This window comes from Leptidea sinapis, chromosome 4 (assembly GCF_905404315.1).
Source record: "Leptidea sinapis chromosome 4, ilLepSina1.1, whole genome shotgun sequence".
NCBI lineage: Eukaryota > Metazoa > Arthropoda > Insecta > Lepidoptera > Pieridae > Leptidea > Leptidea sinapis.
This window is the reverse complement of record NC_066268.1, coordinates 4,999,672-5,023,864: the sequence shown is the minus strand read 5'-3', so window position 1 is coordinate 5,023,864 and position 24,193 is coordinate 4,999,672. Positions and strand designations below refer to the sequence as shown.

Sequence of the window (24,193 nt, the reverse complement as noted above, 5' to 3'; positions counted from 1 at the left end):
TGAAGATATTAGTATTACTGACAGTGAAGTAGAAGATAATTTGGAACATGATGATATACAAAGTGACCTCCAAGAGAACCCAGATATCTGATCATGAAGGAGAAGAGTCTTCAACAGCTGGTCAGTTGTATCAGGTCGTGTCAGAGCCATAATCACTGCCCGTTTCAGAAGTAACCTCCACAGGTTAACCTGTGTTTGGGCGACAAGCAAAGGCCGTACATTAGGAAGATCAGCGGCAATAAATATTGTTCGAGTTGGATAAACCACTATAACTCGCCATGATATTATGAAGAAGTTACATTCACAACTTGTAGAACCCTGGCTAAAAATTTGATTGGAAATACGAACAATGCCAACGCACATAAAGCAAAATATTGAAGATTTGCTAGGTGCTAAAAAGGAAGGAACCTTAACTGCAGCCCCATCTACATCTAGTACTCATCTTCTACCATCAGAACCACTAGAAATGAAGAAAAGAAAAGTTTGTGGGTTTTGTTCTTATAAAAAAAGGCGTATGATCAAGAGTTACTGTTCTAATTGTAATACCGCAATCTGCTGAAAAAATAAAGTTGACATTTGCGTAACTTGCAATGAAAAATTGTAGATTTTTTTAATTTTTTGCTTACGTAGGATTTCACAATATTAGATTGCCAAAAAAGAAAAGGCGACATACCACTTAATTTTTTTTTTGTTATTTTTAAAATAAACTGATTATGATTATGATCTCATGTAACTAAGTGCCTAACAAATCGGTTAAGAAAGATAAATATTAAATATAAAAATTTATAAAAAAATGTTTTATTTTACAATTAACAGTATACCTGACATTTATATATTTCTTACATGTCTATACATATATAATTCACGGATAATAAACATTTTCTTAAAATATTTGTCGAATCGACGAATGGTTAGGCATAGAGGGGTACATGCAAAGGTTAGGTGACTAGGGTTAAAAAGTTCGAAATAGCTTTAAAATCATGAAGGAAATTTATCGATAGCAGGATCATCCAGCAAATTTTACATCCGTCTGGGGTAGATTTTTTTTTAAATGTGTTTTTTTACCAGTTACTGAGGTTGCATAAATCAATATTAAAAGTACCTGTATAAAAATTCAAACACACATCAACTTCAAGTTCATCCGAAGTAATTAATAATTTACAAGCGTAATACATTCGTCACAAAACAAGTTTCTCTACCGTTAGTCTGTTGAAGCCGCTCGTACAAGTCACTGACTTTAAAATGTTATTGATAATACTGTTTGTATTTATTCTATTGTTAATGTTGTGTTATGGTTTAAATGAAGTGAGATTGCGTTCTTCACCATTAGTGCCGTCTATTCCAAATGCCATACCCGCCTTTAGCTATGGTCTTAGTAAGAAAGGTAAGTTTTTATTGGTAGGTGCTTTAAAACAAAGTTAATTTCGATTCTGATGTGAGCTCAGATGATAGAAGAGAGATGATTCTGTCAAAAATTTGGATCATTTGACTATTTAGACCTTAAATTAATTTCTATTCAACCTGTTAAATTATAGCTTAAAAATCATCAATATTTTTTATGGCTGACGTTTGATTTATAAACGTAAGTTGAAATTGTAGGTAATAGAAAATAGTGTGATATATAGACAAATTTACAATATTTTTCATTCTTCATCCTAGAATTTACTTCTTACTAAGATACATTTTTTTCGATCGACTATTATGACTATATAGATCTTTCAGTCAACATGTTAAAAAACTAACATAAAAACGTCAATAATTTTGATATCTGACGTTTGATTTTTAAATGTAAGTTTTAAAAATTGTAAAAGAAATATAGTTTGTTATATAGACTCATTTACTCATTCTTTATTTCAGAATTTACTTCTTACCAAACTGCTATATCAATATACATTACATATCTTTTATAATAATAATAATAAGTTTTTATTGAAGGAAAATTATCCAGTATACATATTATGATACAAATAAGTACTAATATTCTTATATTTTATATAAAGATAAAAAGTAAAATATACACAAAACTATATAATCTATCTGGAAAGGTTGATAAAGCTCTTCCCAGGCGTCTTGGTCCTGGCACCGTAATTTATTTACTATTTTTGTTTTTATGCACAGATAGCCAATATGAAAAAATATTGCTAGGCATCCCGTCACAAACCGTTTGGAGAATGCGGTTCTGAGATTTGCGGAGTCTATCCTAGAAGGAAGCATTTTATTTGGGCAAACATTTGGGATGAACAAATACTTACGTAATAACTTATTAACTTTACTTAAATAACACTAAAATATCAGTAGACAATGAAAGCTAGGCACGATATTAGTTAGTTAACATATAACTGTTTTAATTTTAAAATTAGGTTAGATGAAATAAACTTTAACGGCTTTACAAATATACTTGGTATAAAGTTATATACACCTGAGAAAAAACCAAAAGATATTTACAAATAGACATATTGCTAACGTCCGAATATACCAATTTATTCGGACGTTTAATGTTTCCCGCGTTTATTTGTAAGGCTGATTAACTTCAGTATTATCATTGACAGTGTTGTCAGCGATATAGTCAACACATTTTGCATATTGTTGCTAAATTATATATTTTAAAACTTACGAGTCGGACTCGCTCATGAAGGGTTCCGTAGCAGCAAGTAACATAATATAAAAGTTATATAGAAAGGAAAATGATATTAAATTATTTAAATGGAAAAGGCAAAAAATCTTTGCTCAAAATCATACAGAGGAAATGAGCTCTCATCATTTATACGTATTAAAAAAAATACTAACTAGATCTCGTTCATATCAATTTTCGGTGGAAGTTTGCATCGTAGTGTACATCATATATTTTTTTTAGTTTTATCATTCATTTAGTTTAGAAGTAACAGAGAGGGGGGGGGACACATTTAACCACTTTGGAAGTGTCTCTCGCGTAAACTATTCAGTTTAGAAAGAAATTATATTAGAAACCTCAATATCATTTTTGCAGACCTATCCATAGATACTCCACAAACTATGGGTTTATGGGTTAAGCTAACAGGAGTGAAAAAAAGAATAGTAAGCCTATGTTCTTTTCCAAAATATTATATTATATATTCATTCAGCCCTGCATGCGATTACGTATATCCAGTAAGCTTTAAAATATATAATTTACCTTGCCAGACGTGGCTTTGGCAGGTAAACGGTACTAAAGGTGTGTAAAATAAGTACATCAAATAATACCAAATCCCACCATGAGTTTAAGCTACTAAATGACTATGACGTAAGTAAAATTATAATTTCGTGAACATTAAGGGTGTCTGACAAGGGGTTGCCACGATGGTAAGTGTCTCGCAATGAATAACGTGATTTTTAATAATATTCTGAAGGTAATACCGAAAAATCACACTTTATTCTTTGATGTATTAAGATCGGTAATTTATACACCTTTAGTACCGTTTACCTGCCAAAGCCGCTGTAACCCAAACTCCGTAATGGAACATCGTGGACGTAGGTCTGGGTTCCACGGGCTCTTGCTCTATAAGTCTGTGTACAAAGACAAAACAAAATTTATTAATTAATCAAGATTTGATCAATCGCCTCAATTTTAAAATAAATATAAATAGCGCGTGCTAATTTAGAATATTGCTGATTTTAATTGTTTGTTTTTAATTATAATAATTGACTCAAGTCGAAATTCAAAATTCAGTCTCGACAGTAACCTAGAAAATTTCGAAAGCTTTCTATGAGTTCAAGTTTTTTTTTTATCGGTCCAGAAATGGCCGAGAAACAATTTAACACAGTAATCAATTGGAGTCACCCAATTATTAAGAAGTCCTTTAACTCTTTGTACTCGTGTTGCTTCATGACGTTAACCAAGGTCCATCTATACAGCCTACTTAAACTTTGATCTTACTTACGTAAAACTTTGCATTGGGCTGCTTAGCTTAACCTCAGTGTAATTAAAGCCGTCAAATGACTATAAAAACGATATCAAAGATTATGCTAAGCAAGCAAAGAGTGGCCGTTGAGTTTCTTGGATGTTTTTCTCACCAGCAGTTTTATCCGAACATATGATAGATCTAGTAATTTAAGAGAAATATTTATAGTGACAATACAAAAGCGCTTAGTTTAAGTCAAATTGAATAAAGTTTATTTGACTTCGACTTTAAACTGTAATGCTTCTCTTTGTCTTACAGATTTATTCACCAAGCTTATGTACATGGGAGAGTTCACCAACAAACATAACGGAGCAGCCAAGTTTAACATCGGCCCCATTTATATTTATAGTAAGATCATGATTTTATTTAAGTTTAAAATTCCGACCTTAACAGGATGAAAAATCATATAAATGTATTAGATACGTGCAAAAACAATACAGAAAAAAGCTTTTGATCCGATTCTTCACCGTCACGTTCACAAGCATGACGCAACCATCAACCATAGCTCCCTCAAACATAAGGGAAGGGAACGACTCGTCCCACGTCGCCGCTACAAGCAGTGACATTTAAGCGAGGCGGACGACTCCTGTCACGAGAACTCTACCAATTAATAATAAAAAAGGATGTTCATCTGCATATTACGCATATTTTTTATGGAAAATGAGGAAAAGGAGCGTATACGATGCTAACTGATCAACGCCGCCCACATTCTCTTGCAAAAGCAGAGGAATCACAGGCGCGTTCCCTGCCCTTTAAGGAAGGTGTACCTACGCGCTTTTTTTGAAGCTACCCATGTATGCTTGTTTATCCTCTTTTGTTTATATAAGAACACCCACCACTATCCAAATTTTGATAGTAATTAAAATGGTACTACCAGACGCGATGGCAAGCGTCCTGATGGAATGACCCTGGTGGCTTGGGCATGGGGAAGGGCGCTGGTCTGGGACGCGACTTGCGTCGACACTCTGGCTCCTTCTCATGTTCAAGTTACGTCAGTTGGTGCTGGGGCTACTGCTTCGACTGCCGAAGACAGCAAGCGTCGCAAATATATCGGTCTCAGTACCTTACATCTTTGTGCCGTTTGGTGTCGAGACACTTGGCCCGCGCCTCAATAAGGCTTCTGGAAACCCAAGCTCTCGCGCTGGCAGCTCTTTCGGTCAACGTATCAACCTAGCTATCCAACGCGGAAATGCTGCCAGTAATTAGTATTAGTAATCTTGGTACGCTTATTATAATGATTGTTTTAATTTTATGTAATCATATGCAATATAATAAAAATATGATATTAATTTTTGTTCTTATAGTAATAACGAATCCAGAAGACGCTGCCACAGTTGCCAACCAGTGCGTACACAAACTATTTGTATATAAACTTATCGATTCATACGTGGGATCAGAACTTATATCGGCAAGTTGTAAGTAACTTAACTAACTTTATAAAACTAACATAAAAAATGTTGTTTGCGCCATTTACTTTAAATACCTTATCCTTAACCTGACCGCGCTCCACCTGGGGTGAAGAATGGAACCAATATTAAAATAAAAAAAAAACAATTGATCAGTTTTCGCTTGCAACTCCTGGCGACGAACACGATTAAATTGGCATTACCAGAACCACAGAACAGGTAAAAGACATACTGTTCTGTGGGCAACCTCATTATAATAAGTATCCTCAGGGTTGTGTTACAACTTGTTTGTATCCCGCTTATTGTGTGAACTACTGATACAATTAAGAGCACAACGAGCTGAGCACCACAATATCAAGTAAAGCTCTTTTCAGACTACGCTTTACTATTGTGATATATAGGTTAGCAAATACGGACCTAATGCTATACTATAAAGCATGGTGTTCACATTACGCGATATAATCGCAAATTATTAAAATACATGGCAAGCTCAGTTGACCGCGATCTTTGAAGAGTGCGCACACGATCGACACAATGGATTTAATACTGGATAGTCTTGAAAGCTCATAGAGCGATGATGACAATGCAGAATTTGACACTATCTTGTCATTAATGCTAAAGAAGAAAAATGCCAGGGCATGGATATCAAATGATACAAAGTTCAGAGTAGAACGTGGTGATTTGAAACTTTTTGAAGATAGAAGAAGGAAGAAGAGCTCACGATATAGCACAGCATGGCCTCAGCACACGCTCAATTTTATTTCGTATAGTAAGCCAATAATATATCATACAGAGAGAAGTGTGAACGTGCCCTTAATAATGTATGGTGCGCGATATTGTTGTGCTATGAACTATATTGTAGCGTAGTCTGAAAAGAGCTTAAGTCCCCTCGTGGTATAGTCACGCTTTTATAGATTGAATTAATTTAAGATTGAATAAATTTAAGATGTGAATAAGCTTTCACATCTTTTAATTATTATTCAAAATAAGTCTCAGAAAGGCAGCACGATACGAGCCACTGGCTTGTTCACATATAATGTTATGCATTATCAGTGCCAGAGAAAATTGTATATTTTACCGGTAATACCAAGTTTTTCACTGAAGGTCGCATTGAAGATAAAGAAGTAGGTAAGGAAAATAGATGCTCCTGGTCTACCTAATAATAGGTCTTTAAATTAAGATTGTATACTCATATGACAAAGCACATGGTTGTTCAGAGATCGCGATGGAGAGGGCTAAGCTTGGAGTTTGCTTGGGTGATCGAATCGGAAATGATAGGAGATCCGTAAGAGACCCAAATCACCGACGTAGCCCAAATGATTGCGAAACTGAAGTGGCAGTGAGCAGGGCACATAGTTTGACGGGCAGATATCTGGTGGTACAGAAAAGTCCTCGAATGGCGACCACGTACCGGAAGACGCAGTGTTGGTAGGCCCTCCACAAGATGGACCGACGATCTGGTCAGGATCGCCGGAATAACGTATTCCGATGATGAATGAGGATGAGGGCAGCACAGTACCCATAGTCGTGGAGACCTTTGGATCTTTGTCTTGCAGTGGACGTCTTCCAGCTGATGATGATAATGATACTCTTATGAATGTAACATGAATATATTCCTAGTTATCATGCTGTAACACGGATCGTCATGCTCACTAAAATAGCATTGCTTGTGTCCCGGGTCGTTCCCTTCCCTTAAATATGGCTGGCCCATGCGTCAATCCATCTAAATCATCATCATTTTAAATTATAAATCATAGTATTTAGTTGATACCATTATTAATTATGACAGTAATCACGACGAGTGTTTCGCAGACCCTGTTTGGAAGAAAAACAGGAGATTCATTGACAACGCGTTCAAACCAATTGTACTGGATAGTTTTTTGGAAATATTCAATAAACAATCAAAGCGTCTCGTCAGCTCTCTGAGATATGAAGAGAATAAGACTTTCGATATAACTGATATAATAACAAGGAATATTTTGGAAATCGTATGCCGTAAGTACACTTTTTGTAAATCTTTGAACTTGAGAGTTTACAACATTGGTTAGGATTGACTAGTTTTTTTTTTATGGAATAGGAGGACAAATGAGCGTACGGGTCACCTGGTGTTAAGTGATCACCGCCGCCCACATTCTCTTGCAACACCAGAGGAATCACAAGAGCGTTGCCAGCCTTTAAGGAAGGTGTACGCACTTTTTTTGAAGGTACCCATGTCGTATCGTCCCGGAAACACCGCACAAGGAAGCTCATTCCACAGCTTTGTAGTACGAGGGAGAAAGCTTCTTGAAAACCGCACTGTAGAGGACCGCCACACATCCAGATGGTGGGGATGATATCCTAACTTGTGGCGTGTCGTGCGATGGTGAAATTCGGCGGCAGGAATCAGGTTAAACAGCTCTTCGGAACACTCCCCGTGTTAGATGCGGTAGAAGACACACAATGAAGCGGTCTCTACGCAACGCCAAGTGATCCAGCCGTTCACAGAGCACTGAGTCCCCGACAATTCGAGCTGCTCTATGTTGCACGCGGTCAAATGGATCAAGCAGATACTGGGGTGCACCAGACCAGAGATGACAGCAATACTCCATGTGTGGCCGGACCTGCGCTTTGTAGAGCGCTAGAATGTGGGCCGGCTTGAAGTATTGCCGTGCTCTATTGATGACGCCCAGCTTCTTCGAAGCCAATTTGGCTTTGCCCTCCAGATGGCCACGGAATTGGCAATCGCTCGAGATTTCGAGACCCAGTATTCCGATACTAGGCGCGGCTTTAAGAGAAGTGTTCTCGAAGAGCGGTGATACGACAAATGGGTTTTTTTTTAGTGGTAAACGCGCAAACTTGAGTCTTCTGGGGGTTAAATTGGACAAGGTTCAATTTACCCCATTCCGCGACCTTCTCGAGAGAGGACTCGATAGAAGACACAAGTTTCTCCCGGCACTGGTCGATGATTTCCCGAGAGAGACCTGCATGGCCCGTGTATGCGGCATCACCAGTGCTGTCATCTGCATAGCAATGCATGTTGGAGGTGTCCAACATATCATTGATATGCAGAAGAAACAGCGTAGGAGATAGCATACAGCCTTGGGGCACTCCAGCATTCACGGGCTTCGGGTTCGAGAAATATCCGTCGACAACGACCTGTATGCTACGCCCAGTGAGGAAGCTGGAGGTCCACTTGCACAAGCTCTCGGGAAGCCCAAATGATGGAAGTTTTGAGAGGAGCGCCTTGTGCCATACACGATCAAAGGCCTTCTCTATAACCAGGATAACTGCCAGGCCTTCCCCCTTACTTTCAATAGCCGCCGCCCATCTATGTGTAAGGTATACCAGAAGATCACCTGCCGACCGTCCATGGCGAAAGCCGTACTGTCGGTCGTTGATCAGGTGACCCTCTAGGTATACTAAAAGCTGGTGGCTAATTATGCTCTCCATGATTTTGGAGAGCAGGGAGGTGATAGGGAGCCTGTAGTTCACCGGATCCGAACTGTCTCCTTTTTTTGGATCGGATGGACAAGGGCTGACTTCCATGAGTCAGGGACTACGCCTTTGGAATAAGAGTGCCGGAATAAACGCGTTAGCACCGGCGTCAACTCAGGGGCACACGTTCTAAGCACGATTGGAGAAATGCCATCCGGCCCGCTCGACCTCCTGACGTCCAACGAAAACAGAGCTCGCCTAACAGTTTTCTGTCTGAACTGTACTTCAGGCATAGAGCTCTGACACCGCGGGATGGTCGGCGGTATTTTTCCGTTGTCGTCAAGAGTCGAGTTGAAGGCGAAAAGAGCGCACAGGAGCTCGGCTTTCTCTTTTGCCGTATGGGCCAGGGTGTCACTCATGTGCAACGGCGGCATGGACGGCTGGTTGAAGTTACCATGAGCAGCTTTCGACAACGACCAGAACCTGCGTGTTCCGTTCGGGTAACTGGAAAGCTGCTCGCCAATTTTGACGACGTGCGTAGACTTCGCACGGGCGATTTGCCGCTTAAAAAATCTGGAGGCACGGTTATATTTCCTCTTAAGAACTTTGCAGTTCGGATGCTTTGTGCCCAGCGCCGCAACCCAAGTTCGATACGCCTGTTTTTTGAAGTCAGATGCTGCTTTAACTGACGCATCGAACCAGGGCTGTGATCTGCCACCGATCGGTACTACAGAGCTTGGTATAAAAATATCCATGCCCTGCAGTATCACATCACCTACTGCAATGGCGCAGGCACTAGGATCATCCGAAGGGAAACAAACCTTGCCCCAAGGGTAGGATGCAAAAAAGGAACGCATCCTATCCCAATCTGCTGACTTGTAGTGCCAAACGCGGCGGGTCGCTGGTGGTCTGCGACGTTGGCGTCGGATAGGCACTACACTCCTGACCAGGCAATGGTCGGACGTTCCGAGAGGGGCGTCGACAAAGACCTGGTAACCATCGGGATGTGTAGTCAGCAGAAGATCTAATAAGGACGGCATGTGGCTATCCACATCCGGGAGCCGCGTTGGCGACTCAACCAATTGGGACAGACCATACGCCAATGCAAAATTATGCACAGATCGCCCTGCGTAGTCTGTGGTACGTGATCCAAGCCATTCGGCATTGTGCCCGTTGAAATCACCCAAGACTACGATTTCAGCGGAGGGGATCTGTGCAAGCACGACGTCAATTGCCGCTTGAACGCAGCCCATGAGATGATGGGTTTCTGCGTTACCACTATGGGACCTGTAGACACACGCATAGATACGGACGCGGTCGTCTAAATCTACGCGGAGCCAGAGAGTAGACAGGTCCCTACCCTCAAAATTGCCGAGACGGCGACAGCAGATATCCTCCCTAACGTACACACATACCCCGGCATGAGGTAAAAAGTTGTGCTCAATTTTGTACCCGGGGTACGTTAAATATGACGTATCGCTAGGTCGAGATATCTGCGTCTCCGTAAGGAAACACAAGGCCGGCTGCGCCGTCTCAAGGTGGTGGTGGACGGCGATTAAATTGGAGTGAATTCCCCTGATATTGCAAAAGTCCACGTTGAGCATGGAGCGGGTAGCCGTGGTGTTACTGCCTCGTTTGTCCTCGGTCATGCGCGGTTCTGTGCCCACCCCAAAATACGAAAGGCGGCCCGAGTGAGAGTGCTCGGGGAGGGATTCTCCGGCTCTGGTAGAGCCGGTACCCTCCTGGGGTAATATCTTTTTACGGACCGCTCTCATAATTTGTGGGGGGGGGAGGGAAGGGATGGCCTCCGGTCCTCGACACTAACCTATGCGAAACATAGCGGCACTAGGCCGCGAGTGTGGTAACTAGTGACTAGTGATTTTATATAAGTTCCTACTTAGGTAAAAATTGATAAGCTTTCCTTTTTTTTATTACAGTAAGGGACGAGATGAGCCGGAAGTTCAGCGATTATTATTATATGCGATTCAAACGCCATTCAAGTATAGGCACTTCATGGTATGAATCTTAGCGATTCAGTTTAGGTACCTAAACTGAACTGTATCGGAATTGAATCGCTAATTTAAAGTTGATCGCAGGCCTTCTGCTCGTCTCGTCTCTTATTGTCACATAAAAAATAGCTACTAGCCTACACAATCACCCAAAATTCAAACAACTGCTAAAGCTTATTTTATAATAATTACAGAAACCACACTGGGCTTTAAAACAGAAGATAAAGATATAGTTACAGACGAGTACGCGGCTGCAGTGCAATCTATGCTAAAAATTATGACTGAAAGGGTTCAATATCCCTGGCTCATGCTCGATTTTATATTCAAATTTAGCAGTTTGAAGAAGAAACAGGATGAAATGCTCAAAATTATATGGAGTCTTACTGATGAGGTAAAAAATATTCAAATAATAGTTATTGCTTGACACCGATCTTGTTGAATTTGAAATAATATGTAATGGATATTTTCTTTGATTTTTTTTTTTTTTTTATATATTTATTTAAAACTTTACATATTTATATAAATAAAGCAGCAAACCAAAAATCACGAAGATTTGTCCGGATTGCTAACATGAGTTGAGTTCGCAATGATAATTAAAATAAGATCAGAAAAAACTTAAGTAAGTACATACACAAGGCTTACAAGCAAAGCATCATTAGATCAGGTTCGCATTCAACCGGTCATCGCTGATTCATATCTCTATGCGAAAACAGGACACTGCTATCTTTCTTCTAAAATGGTTCTGGGGGTGTGGTCTAGTACCGCACATAGCAAATTTAACAATTATTTTCGTTATAACACAATGATTAGCATCCATATAAAATAATTGTAAACATTATTATTGTATGATAGATAGGTTGCTGCCCAATCTCTACTCCTCGTTATTGCATGAGCGCGCTGGTCCCACATAGACGATTCGGATTGAATTCAATTGGCTTAATATTTTCGTGAGAACCAGATTTAGAACCATAGTTTTTTGTTTTGACGCGAATTTATTTTTACATTTAATCTAGATAAGTGATAATAACATAATATGAGCGTAAATTTGCTGATGTGCTACAAATCTATCGTCCACACTCAACGTTTAATAATTATATCACCCAAAAGCAAAACAATCGAAGAATATATTACGTTAAGTGAATTTAGTTTTATTTTTGAGGTTTATTCGCTGCATCACAAAACTTTCGCATAGATGTTTTGATTCGCAGAATCAATGACGCGTTATATCTCAATATTGTCAGCTTTCAATGTGTTTATAGTTGAAGTAGGTATGTCTCAATCTTTGTGTCACCTTGGTGAAGTTTTCACTTCTGTCATTTGATCTAAAACAAACAATGTTTTTTTTTTTTATTTTAGATGGTGACATTAAGGAGGAAAGAATATCAAGATCGACTTTTAATGGGAGAAACTAATTATAATGGTAAAAATGTTGATTACACAGACTTTCCTGAAATTGTAATTGGTCAAGTGTGAGTAAGGCTCAAACACGAAGGATTTGTTACTACCGTAGAAGATATAACACTACTTTTTAAATATTTAAGTTCCTACACGTTTCTAAAGAGCCACCATTTCTGCTGTGATTCCTTTAGTGTTGCAGTAGAATGTGGGCATCTGTGATCATATAACATCGGGATACCCGTGCGCTCGTTTCTCCTCGTCTTTCATAAGAAAAATGTCCATGGCAGAAATATTGGAAATCGGGATCTAGTTTCTTTTTATAAAAATAAGGGACAAGACCAATGGGAAAAGACAATGATGGTAATCGATACGCCCTGCCCATTGAAATGCAGTGCCGCTGCGGATTCTTGAAAAGCCCAAAAACTCTGAGCGGCACTACAATTGTGCTCGTTACCTTGAGGCATAAGATGTTAAGTCTCATTTGCCCATTAATTTAACTAGCTACGGTGCCCTTAAGACCGAAACACAGTAATGTTTGCACATTACTGCTTCACGGCAGAAATAGGCGCTGTTGTGGTACCCGTAATCTAGCCGGCATCCTGAGCAAAGGAGCCTCCCACTAGTATTATGTGATCTTTGTTTTTTTTTAAAGTGATTCCTGCACGTCTCGGATTATTTTTGTTAGTTATCTGTTTAACGAACGTGAGCTTCAAGAGATAGGGCTTCTAATCTTCTACGCGATGGCCTTCTCTTAGTCCGAGGGGTCTACGCTAAGCCAATCTTCCGATAACTCATAATTCGTTCATTTTGGCCAATATAGAATAAAAACACCTCGCTCGATTTATAGAGACAAAAAATCTACAAATTTTCGTAAAATTATAATGATTCAACAGTGCTTCACACATGTCTAAGCCTGATCTTTGCAAGGTTTGGGGAAGAAGGATGGGAAGAGGGAAGGGAAGAAGGAAGGGGAGGAGGAAGGGAAGAAGAAAGGGAAGAGGGAGGGGAAACTTCCCTCCATATTATCTTTATAAATTTGTGCTTCCTAATCCCCTTTAATAATACAAATAAAACTAAAAACCAAATTTTATAAACGATGCGGGACTCGAACCCGCGACCTCTCGCGTTTCGTGCGTGTGGTCTTTCCAACTGAGCCAACCGTTCGAGTGACGTATCACCATAAAATCCTGTATGCTTTGTTCAACTCTCAGGTTGTGGTTTCATCTACAGGACCTATTTTACAGTTGATAACCTGCTCAACCCCAATATTTGCATATTAGGAAATTGACTTGAGATGTCACTCTTGTAAATGTAAACAATTTGTTATCCGCATCGTTCATAAAATTTTGTTTTCAGTTCTATTTGTGTAATCACTCCCAGAAGTGAGGGTTATCATTGTCAATACATAACAAATTGTTTACACTCTAATGATCCTATCTACTTACATTTCAACATTGCAGATGGTAGTTTCCGAAGTTACTTGGATATACTCATAGAAAATTCTGATAAAACCAACGAATATACAAACTCTCAATTGAGAAATATAGTGGACAACTTGATGTTGGCTGGTTATGATACATCGACTTATCAAATTCTATTCGCCTTGATTTGTCTCGGAACGTACCCTGAAATACAAGAAAAGGCTTATCAAGAGTAAGTTAATATCTTAAATATAGATAATATATCAAAAATTAATAGCTTACAAATTCAGCTAAGAAAATATTATCGGCTGATTAACAGAAGGCTTTGGATAGCCTCCATCACATTGCGCATTACTGGTCGGTTACTATGGCTTTTCTGAGCATTGCCACCCTTATCATTTAGTATAAATAAGTTCTTTCGGAGGTAACCAACCGTATTATATCGACATGGCAGTACCACTCGAGGAAGTTGCTTCCATAGTTTGCTTGTACGTGAAAAAAAAATCCTTGAAATCAGTACTATGGGAAAACACCAGGCATTTAGTGGTGAGAATGCTGTTTATGTTTATGGCAAATAATGCGCTATCTCGCACTCTTCGGAACATTTCTCTGTGATAAATGCGGCAGAAGAAATAAAATAAGTTAAGAGCATGGGGGGTGATGATCAGAAACGATCAGGGTTCAGGTGATCTGTGTGCTGATATATTTTCCTTTACCAGCTCCTTTGCACAGGATGCCGGCTAGATTATGGGTACCACAACGGCGCCTATTACTACCGTGAAGTTAATGTGTAAACATTATTGTGTTTCGGTCGCTGTTTCGTGAAGGGCGCCGTAGCTAGTGAAGGGCACATGAGACTTGACATCTTATGTGTCAAGGTGACGAGCGCTGTTGTAGTGTTGCTTTTTGGGTTGCACAAGAATCGTGAGCGGCACTGCAGTGATGTGAGGAGGACGTATCAAATACCATCAGTTGAACGTCCTGCTCGTCTCGTACCTTATTTTCACATAAAAATAGATGTCTTTCGGGTGGCAGAATACCTTAATAAACGAAACAGCTGGTTATTTAATTATAAAAAGACGTTGGAGAAATTAAAAAAAATGTAATTTCCTAGAGAGGAAGAGCAAGAAGATGAGACGAGAGCTAGATCAGTTTTTGCCTCCAAAAACCCCTGGATATTTCTTCTAAATCGTTAGAGAGTAGATATTGAAAGTGCTCTCAACCAACGGGATCCTTCTAAATCATGATTTTAAAATTTATTTTGCTTTCACTCCATTGTTCCAGGATATGCAAAGTAATGGACAGTAGTGAAAAGGATTTGACTAAAGAAGATTTATCATCACTTACGTATCTGGAAGCTGTTATCAAGGAAACCATTCGTCTGTACCCAATCGGACCGGTCATTGCTCGACATTCTGATAAGAAAGTACAATTAAGTATGTTATATTGGTGATAATTATATTGACTTATAGTCCTTTGATAAGTGCGAGAGTTAGTAAAAGTAAATGATAAAAAAAAATATTTTGGGATATCCATAAGTAGATTTTTCTGTAGAACTTTTCAATGTGTTCAATACTTAGTGCATTATTTTGATAAATCTCGTAGGGTTCAGCCTGCGTTTGCAATGTAAGCGGAAAATATGTAATTATTTACGACATCACATTAGAAACCTCAAAAAAAACAGTATTTCTATTTCAGTATTTAATGAATGTTTTTATACATATAAACATTCCTCTTCAATCATTCTATCTATTTAAAAAAACCGCATCAAAATCCGTTGCGTAATTTAAAAGATTTAAGCATACATAGGGATATATGGACAGAGAAAGTGATTATACTCAATGGGATCGAACTTTTTGTTTGTTTCTGTTGCTGAAATTACTTTTATTTCAATATTTATTAACCTATATTCTGGACAGTAGTACCAAAATAAAATGATCAACTTTAAAAAAATATTAACGGTTAAAAAAATAAAAATGCTATTTAACAATAGTAGTTATTCCATGGCTCACCAGGGGGCCGCGGAAGATCAGCGCGATTAAATAAAGTACGTTTTAAATGATTAAAATGCGTGTAAAAGTTACAATTTTATTAATATTTTAGTTAACCCGATGTTTCAAGACCTTTCCAGATCTCGTTTTCAGGGGGACTGCAGATGAAATGTTTTAGAGATTGTCATAGTTATCATTATGAAGTTTAGTGCCATTTATTGCCTCTTAGGTGGTAGGTACTTGCTACAGCAAGTGCAGAGTACAGACACATCGTTTTTGGCAAAATTCACTGACAGTGACTCTTCTTTTTTCAATTGTAAGGGTTTAGGGTTTTAATTTAGGGATTAATCTCTAGCAACACCAGAGGAATCACAGGAGCGTAGCCGGCCTTTAAGGAAGGCGCTTTTTTTGAAGATACCCATATCGTATCGTCCCGGAAACACCGCACAAGGAAGCCCATTACACAGCTTTGTAGTACGTAGAAGAAACCGCACCGTGGACTGTAACATCTCTTCAAACACTAACCGTGATAAATGCGGTAGAAGACACACCATGAAGCGATGTATCTACGCAACGCCACGTGATCCAGCCGTTCACAGAGCACTGTGTCCACGACAAGTCGAGAACGCAGAGCGTTGCACGCAGCCAAATGGATGAAGCTGATTCTGGTGTGCGCCAGACCAGGGATAGAGATTTGTACATAAGCATATATAAATACATATAAAAATCCATGAGTCGGATAAGAACATCCATATTCATCAAATAAATATTTGCACTTACCGGGATTCGAACTCGGAACCTCTGGCTCAGTAGGCAGGGTCGAATTTCTACCATAATACAACTGTATAGGTGTTAGACATTCATTTTATTCAAAACTTGTTAATTCCTGACAAAGGTCTTATATATATGAACGATAGCTCATTTGATTCAGAATTACATCTAGTCAATTAAATATTGTGGTGCATAGCCATATACGGACATAAAAACCCTGGGAATTTTCATAAATTGCGTCAAAACTTATAGTTTTGTGAATATTGTTTTTAGAAAATTTCGAGCTACCCTCCGGAGTGCCAGTTGTAGTTCACGTCTGGTCTATAAACCGTAATCCGGAGGTGTGGGGTCCTGATGCTGATCAGTTCAGACCGGAGAGATGGCTGGATCCAAACTCAATTCCATCCAACCCAGCTGCTTTCGCAAGTTTCGGACCAGGAAGGAGAAATTGTATCGGTGAGATTCTATTGCCTAAAAACTTGTTGCTAAATTATTGCCTATTTACAGTTTCCAGTTACCTGTGGCTGCTTTGCGCAGGATGTCGGCTAGATTATGGGTACCAAAACGGCGCATATTTCTGTCGTGATGCAGTAATGTGAAAACACTGCTGTGTTTCGGTCTGAAGGGCGCCGTGAAATTACTGGGCAAACGAGACTTAACATCTTATGCCTCAAGGTGACGAGCGCAATTGAAGTGCCGCTCAGAATTTTTGGGCTTTTCAAGAATCCGGAGCGGCACTGAATTGTAATGGGCAGGGCGTATCAACTACCATCAATTGAACGTCCTCCTCGTCTCATCCCGTATTTTTGTATGTAAAAAAAGGTATATTCTTAGGTATATTTCATATTCTTCTAATAGGAAGTATTTATTTGATAAAATAATGAATTTGGTAATACATGCATGCGGTACGCAGACGTGGTCGCTAACTATAGCCCTGCTGAGAAAGCTCATGATAGCTCGGAGCTTTGGCTATGCTCGGAGTTTCCCTGCGAGATCGAATCAGAAATGAGGAGATCCGTAGGAGTACCGACATACACCGACACTGGACAAGGCACATAGTTCGACGGTCAGATGGCCGTTGGGGCAGTAAAGTCCTCGAATGTCGACCACGTACCAGAAGACGTTGGATGAGGGCAGCGCATGGAGATCTTTGGGGCGAGGCCTTTGTCCAGCAGTGGACGTCTTCCGGCTGATGATGATGATGATTACATGCAGATATGCTTATAGTTTATTCTATATTTTATATATATATATGATGCAGCACCTTACAAACTTATATTACAGCCATTATAAATTACTCTATTTGTTTGAATAGAGTGGTCGTTGACTTTCTTGTGTGTTCTTTAATTCAGTCAGTAGACAGACATCTCAAAATAAAACATTTGGTCCTTATATTATTGTTAATAATAAATTAACTCATTTTCAGGTAAATCATATTCCATCATGTTAATGAAGACGGTCCTTTCGCATTTTGTGTACAACTATAAGATAACTTCAGATCATACTAAACTTCAATTCGAGCTGGTGGTTATGTTGAAGCCCTATTCCGGACATTTAGTGAAAATTGAAAAAAGAAGTGAAATAAAATAAACATACGCTACATTTTTTATTACGGCAACTATTAGATGCTTGTGTGCGTGCCAACTTGACACTGTATGGCATCTTTCAAATTTTGTAGCATACACTTCGTGTTAGAGCGCATTCACACTACGTGTGATCCGAGTCCAATCCGAATGCGATCCGTAGCCGTGAAAATACGGTCTGGTGTAGTCATAGAACTATTTCTAACGGTTGACGGAAAGAAATCGTATGACGTAAGCCCGATCTATTGCGTAATTATTATTATTATTATTTGAAGAGGGTGGCTATTTCCTAGTCCTAAAAGATTCCTAGTAACACCGCGTCCAGAATTGGACTATTGTGTTCGCCACTCATACTAAAGCTCATCGTCAAGCCCTGCCGCCTTTACGAACCGCAGTAGTTCCTTGACGCGAGTGTTGCAAACACTATCTGGTGGCACAAAGTAGTCACCAAAGATTGTGTTACGCTTATGCATTAGTGGGCCGCAGTCGCAGAGTAGATGAATAGGTGTTTCATCATCCTCAAGGCAGAACCTGCAAGCTTTGTCGCTATTGATGCCGACCACACTGAGGTGCTTGTTTAGGCGACAGTGCCCGGTTAGCATCCTAGTGAGTATGCATAGATTTTTCCTGTTCAATGATAGGGCTTCATTCGCATAGCTACTGTTGAATGCCCTTATCAGTGCTTTAGAGTGGTTTAAACCTGAAGAGTTGTTCCAGCGTTTAAGTGCTTCTTGTTTACATTGGTTACTCAGGGTGTGTCGGATGGCGCTCTTGGTCAGTCCACAAATGGGTTCCGGACCATATTGGACTGCTTTAGCCCCAGCTCTTGCGAGTTCATCGGCCCTTTCATTGCCTATGATTCCGGCATGCCCTGGGACCCATCTTAGAATCACTCTGTTTTTCATGCCTAATGAATTCAGGCACTCAACGCAATTATTGACTAACTTAGACGACGTCAAGTCAGCGTCTAAAGCCAACAATGCTGCCAGACTATCAGAGTGAATGTATATGTTATGATTGAAGTAGCCTTTTTGGATATTGGTTTCCGCGCATTCCAGGATGGCGTACACCTCTGCTTGAAATATGGAGGTAAAGCTTCCCAGGTTTGTGCTGGATTTAAACCTGGGGCGTTCTCCATAGACCCCACAGCCAACTTTATTTTCCATTTTGGACCCATCGGTGAACCACATGAGGCTCCCGTCCTTCCACGTGACTTTGTTGTTCATCCAGTCGTCCCTGGAAGGTAGTTCCACGATATAGTGTTTAACAGAGATTAATTCTGGAATCATCTGTTCAGGTAACATGCCTAATATGTGGTCTCGCAGAACTGAGTCCTCTAAAGTCCTAAGCATTTGCGACATCCAGTTACATGAACCCCCCTGGGCGATTGCCCTCAGCATGCTTGCCGTCGCCTCTTGCTGTATGAATAGTGGAAGAGGCGGTAGGTTTAGCATTGCTTCAATGGCCGCACCAGGAGTAGACGTCATGGCCCCGGTTACCAACATACAGGCAAGTCTCTGCAGGCTATTTAGTCTGTCTGCAGTTGTTTTCTGGCTGGATTTGTTCCACCACACAATGGAGGCGTATGTGATTGTTGGTCTCACAATTGCTGTGAATAGCCATAAGAGGATCTTGGGGCGCATTCCCCAATGTCTCCCTACCAGACGTCGACATACACCCAAGGTTGTTTTGGCCTTTTTCACGGCTTTGTCGATGTGAGAGTTCCATGTGAGTTTCTGGTCGAATTTGACTCCCAGATACTTAACCTCAGCTGAGAATTCTAAAGTAGAGCCGTTCAAGGTGGGAGACTTCAGTTTGTTAAGTGTCTGTTTCCTCGTGAATGGCACAATAACAGTCTTTCCTGCGTTGACTGACAGTTTGTTGGCTGTACACCACTGTGAGATGGTGTTTAGCGCCTTTTGCAATATAGAGCTTAGTAGGCTTTGGCAGAAACCTCTGACGATAATAACTAGGTCGTCTGCGTACCCTAGTGCATCGATCCTGAGTTCTGCCAGCTTACTAAGTAGTTCGTCTACTGCTAGTGTCCATAGAAGTGGCGAAAGAACGCCACCTTGTGGGTAACCTCGCGTAGTGTATAGCTCCAGTGATGTCCCATGGAGGGAGATTAGAGCTTTGCGATTTGAGAGCATTGACCTTACCCATTTGACAGTGGTCGAGTCTACATTTTTGTTAGTTAGTCCCTTCACTAGCGTGACTATCGGGGTATTGTCAAAGGCGACCTCAATGTCTAGAAACGCACAGAGTGCAATCTGTTTGTCTTGTAACGCCTTCTCGACTTCATCCACAAGTTGTAGAAGGGCCGTTTCTGTAGACCTACCTCTACAGTAGGCGTGTTGAGAACTATTAATGGGCTTTAGGCTTATAGCATCCTCTCTTATGTGTCTGTCCAAGACACGGAGGTAAGGCTTATGGGTCTGAAGGAGCTTGGCAGGGAGTAGTCCTTTCTGCCTGCCTTAGGCATAAATAGTACTTTAGCCTTAGTCCATTGTTCTGGAAGATAGCACCAGGCAAAGCTTACCCGGTATATCTTGACTAGTAGCGGTACTAGGATATCCAAGCCTTTTTGAAGAAGCGCTGGAAAAATGTTGTCTAGACCGCTTGACTTGTAGGGTTTCAGAGTCTTGATGGCGCACCTTATATCCCGGGGTCTGATTATCTTTGCCGCTCTACGCCAACCCTCGTCAAGAGGCCGTTGTGTAGGCGTTGCTACAGATGGTTGATGGGTAGCCCCCGGAAAGTGGTGGGCCATCAGTACTCTTACTTTTTCTACCTCGTCGGCTGTAAAAGATCCATCTGGTCTCTTAAGCAGGCCGATTTGGCTAGGTTTGTCCTTGGCGGGCAGTTTTTGTACTCGGGCTCCTTGGGGAGTTTTAGATAAATCCTCGCAGAACCTCTTCCAAGATGCTCGTTTGGCCTTCCTAACTACTCTGTTGTATTCTGTTAGGGCTTCTTTGTAGGGTTCCCATTCTTGGGTCTTTTTAGCCCTGTTAAACAGCCTTCTGGATTTCTTCCTTAGTTTGTTCAAGTTTGAATTCCACCAAGGCACTTTCCTGTTTGAGTGTTGTAAGGAGAGAGGGCAGCTAGCCTCGTAGGCGTCAGTTATGCCATCCGTGGTTACTTTCACTGCCAACTCTAGCTCATCCAGGGTTCTGATGCGCTTAGGGATATTCTCCAAATTACTCCTGAGTTTCTCTTTGTAGACAGTTCAGTTTGTTTTTGTTGTCGGTAGCGAAAGTAATATCTAGAACTTCCTGCCTGTTCGAGGTAACGAAGGTTGGCTTATTACCTCTGTTTAGTACCTGTAGGCCGTTAGTGTCTAAGATATTAAGAAGTTGCTCACCTCTGTAGTTGACGTCGCTGCTTCCCCAAGTTGTGTGGTGCGCATTGGCGTCGGCCCCGACAATCAGTTCGACGTTGTTGCGTCGTGCATACTCGACCACTCTCGCCCATTCTGTTGTCGGGTCTCTTTCTTTATATGGAAGGTACGCCGAGCAAACGATGACCTTGGTGCCTTCCCAACCTTAGAAACAGATGTACGCCGCAACAAGGTCGTCGGTGCAGACCTCTGTAACAGGTAAGAAATTAGTGTTCTTGTTGAAGACTATGCAAGGTCTGGGTTTTGATCCGCTGGTATTGTAGATTAACTTACCAGCGGTGTACAGTCCCAGTATTTTGCCGGTGTTAACCCACGGCTCTTGTAGTAGGGCAAAGAGGATCTCACTACTCGCAAGGCATTTCTCCATTATTGCAGTAGCAGCTTTGGCGTGGTGGAGGTTTGCCTGGAGTATCCTCGCTCTATTACTGCGGTGCGTCATTGGATCCCACCGGAGGTGGAAGGCTTAGGTTGGTCTGTCTTCTAGTATGGGTGTTTCCGCCCGCGGCTAGAATTAGCCCGACTCTGATCCTTCCCTCCCCTGAGGGGACCTGAGACGTTCCTCGACATCGGCCCTTTGCCCAGGGACGTAGTTGTGGGGGCAGCCGGCCGTTGCGGGGTCCTTGAGATCCCGGATGTTCCCGGTCCCACAGGCCCGCTGGTCTGGGTGGGTTGCTGTCCACTCGCTGCTGCGGAACCCTCAGAGACGCCCTTGATCTTAAAATTAATCTTTCTAAAACCAAGGGCAGCTCTGTACTCGGACTCTTTCAGAGTATCCGCGGAGGGATCGTCCAAGGAAAAAGTGACCACTTGGCCTCCCTTGTCCTCCCTCGCGTGGAGCACCTTCCAGTGTTCGGTGTTCAGTCCCGCATTTTGCGCATCAGCTTCAGTGCCTCTTCAACTGTGTCAGCCTCAGTGTTCGGCAGAAAAGTCGTGGCTATGGAGGGTTTGGGCAGTTGTTCCTCCGACATGCATGAGAGCTCTGCCTCCGGCCACGGCTTCAGATCCTTGACTTTGTCCACAAGCCACTCTCGGCTGAAATCATTTTCACAAGTCACCAGTATCCAGCCAGGCTTGTGGGCAAAGCCCAAAAATGTCGGCCCGGTACCTTGTTCAGCCCCGGTAATCAAAGCAAGAAGTGCGCGGCGCACTTTCCGCATTTCGTCCTCGCTCATAGTATGGGTATGTCGAATGCCCACACGTGAGTGTCGACGTCCTCTACAGGCATATCCGTTTGGAGAAGCTTTCTGAATCTTTTCCGGGCTGCACCGGACAGCTTCTTTGGCTTCGTCTTAATATTTCTCACTTTCGAGTCTGTTTCCGTAGGCGTTGTGGTTTCCTTAACGGTTGCCAGCTCGCCTGGGATTAGCCTCTCGACCTGAGGTAAGTTTTCGGTTCCCTTGGGGGCGTCTAGCCGCTCACCCTCGGGTTCCGAGATAGATAGGTTTGCACCTATGTTGGACAAAATCGAATTTAATATAATTTCCTCCACTTTGTTCCCACGAGAAGCTAGGGAAATAAAGGTCACGAACCAGCAGAGCCCCGCTTACTGGCCGAAGGGCATAAAATAACACTCCGAGGTGCCCAGGTATCGGAGGTACACCGTTAAAGTCTGAGCTCTCCCCCAGACACGCAGCCCTCGTCACGGTACGTCTCACAACTTGGCTTGGATTCCCTCCTCCTTTATCCGGGCTTGGGACCGGCACCATACCAACCCTTTGATATAGGGCAGGATATGGAGGCGGAGTTATCTATTGCGTAAACTACCATAGAAATTTCGGATCGTGTTTTCACGGATACGGATCGGATCGGACGTAGTGCGAAAGTGCTCGAAAGCTCACCACGAGCCAACCTACTCCTGTTGACCGTTGGTTTAAGATGTAAAATAGCCGCAGAGTATAAAATAAATTTTGCATTGATTTCATTTGTCAAATCATGTATTAACTGCGAAAAAAAACTGATTTATTAAAGTGAAAACTTCTTTAGCATCGTTGTGATTTTAAAGTCGATGAAACGAAAAAGAGACGGACACATAAATTCATAATATTTAACGTGGGAGAAAAAGCGAAAAGAAGCATTATGCGGTGTTTTGGTACCAGGCGATCATAGACACAAGGAGAACATAAATATGGTAGAAGTGATAGGAATGTCTTTCATAGCGGTTGAAATCATGTGTCATCCTAGCAACATGTACCAGGAATTTATAATATGTAGTTTAATGCAATTCACTTTTACAATACAATTCACTTCTGACATGTGTTCTTTGTACACACGCAATTTTTATGCGTTTGGCTCCCTGTGAATAAAAAATATGTAAATATATAAAATTATAGTTAAAAACAGCCTATTGTTATAAATAACTTAGTTTAGGTAATTATGTGGATTTGGTCTGTGTAAGTATGTAATTTATCACGAAGTTTGATTGTTTTTAATAAAAACTTGTGTGAATATGTTTGTTTCTATTTTAACCTTACTCCCAATAAAGTTATACTTTAATTTCAGCATCTATGGTAGCATTCATATCCAGGACTTCCAGAGCAAAGGGAATGTTAATACTACGTACTAATATGAGGCGGGGCTACCTAAGTTAAAATTCAAATTTACTTTACTATGAAACGTGCAGTCATTTGATATAATGAAGTATTGTATATTGTATATATGTATGTATATTGAAGTATTATAATAGTAAATACAATTATTGGCGACGAAGTATTATCCGGCTAAGTTTGAAAGCAGACAGTTGCTTAAGACGTATTGGATTTCGGCTATCTCCGTTTTCTACAAGATTATAGCCGTCATCTGTAAGTCTATCAATGGCTGCACGATTCATACAATCGAGTGAATCGCTATATTTTTAGAGAGTATCGCAAACAATCTATACTACTAATA

At 40.9% G+C, this 24,193-nt stretch overlaps 1 protein-coding gene across 2 annotated transcripts; it reads left to right on the top strand.

Annotated features, from left to right (window-relative positions):
- Nucleotides 1–1,219: 1,219 nt before the first annotated feature.
- On the top strand, nucleotides 1,220–23,752 carry LOC126979739 (cytochrome P450 4g15-like). Of its 2 annotated transcripts, XM_050829243.1 has the most exons (10): nucleotides 1,220–1,384; nucleotides 4,176–4,265; nucleotides 5,222–5,332; nucleotides 7,136–7,318; nucleotides 10,941–11,137; nucleotides 12,103–12,166; nucleotides 13,605–13,797; nucleotides 14,850–15,001; nucleotides 16,601–16,783; nucleotides 17,754–23,752. In XM_050829243.1, exons 1-10 carry the CDS (start codon nucleotides 1,243–1,245, stop codon nucleotides 17,915–17,917), a joined length of 1,479 nt encoding a protein of 492 aa, XP_050685200.1. In that variant the 5' UTR covers nucleotides 1,220–1,242; the 3' UTR covers nucleotides 17,918–23,752. The 2 variants fall into 2 exon arrangements, with proteins under 2 accessions (XP_050685200.1, XP_050685201.1); XM_050829244.1 differs by lacking the exon at nucleotides 5,222–5,332.
- Nucleotides 23,753–24,193: the final 441 nt, after the last annotated feature.

Coding starts and splice junctions, on each gene's coding strand:
- LOC126979739 (XM_050829243.1), top strand. CDS start 1,243: ATGTTATTGATAATACTGTTTGTATTTATTCTATTGTTAATGTTGTGT. Junction 4,266..5,221: donor CGGCCCCATTTATATTTATA/GTAAGATCATGA, acceptor TTGTTCTTATAG/TAATAACGAATCCAGAAGAC. Junction 15,002..16,600: donor TGATAAGAAAGTACAATTAA/GTATGTTATATT, acceptor TATTGTTTTTAG/AAAATTTCGAGCTACCCTCC.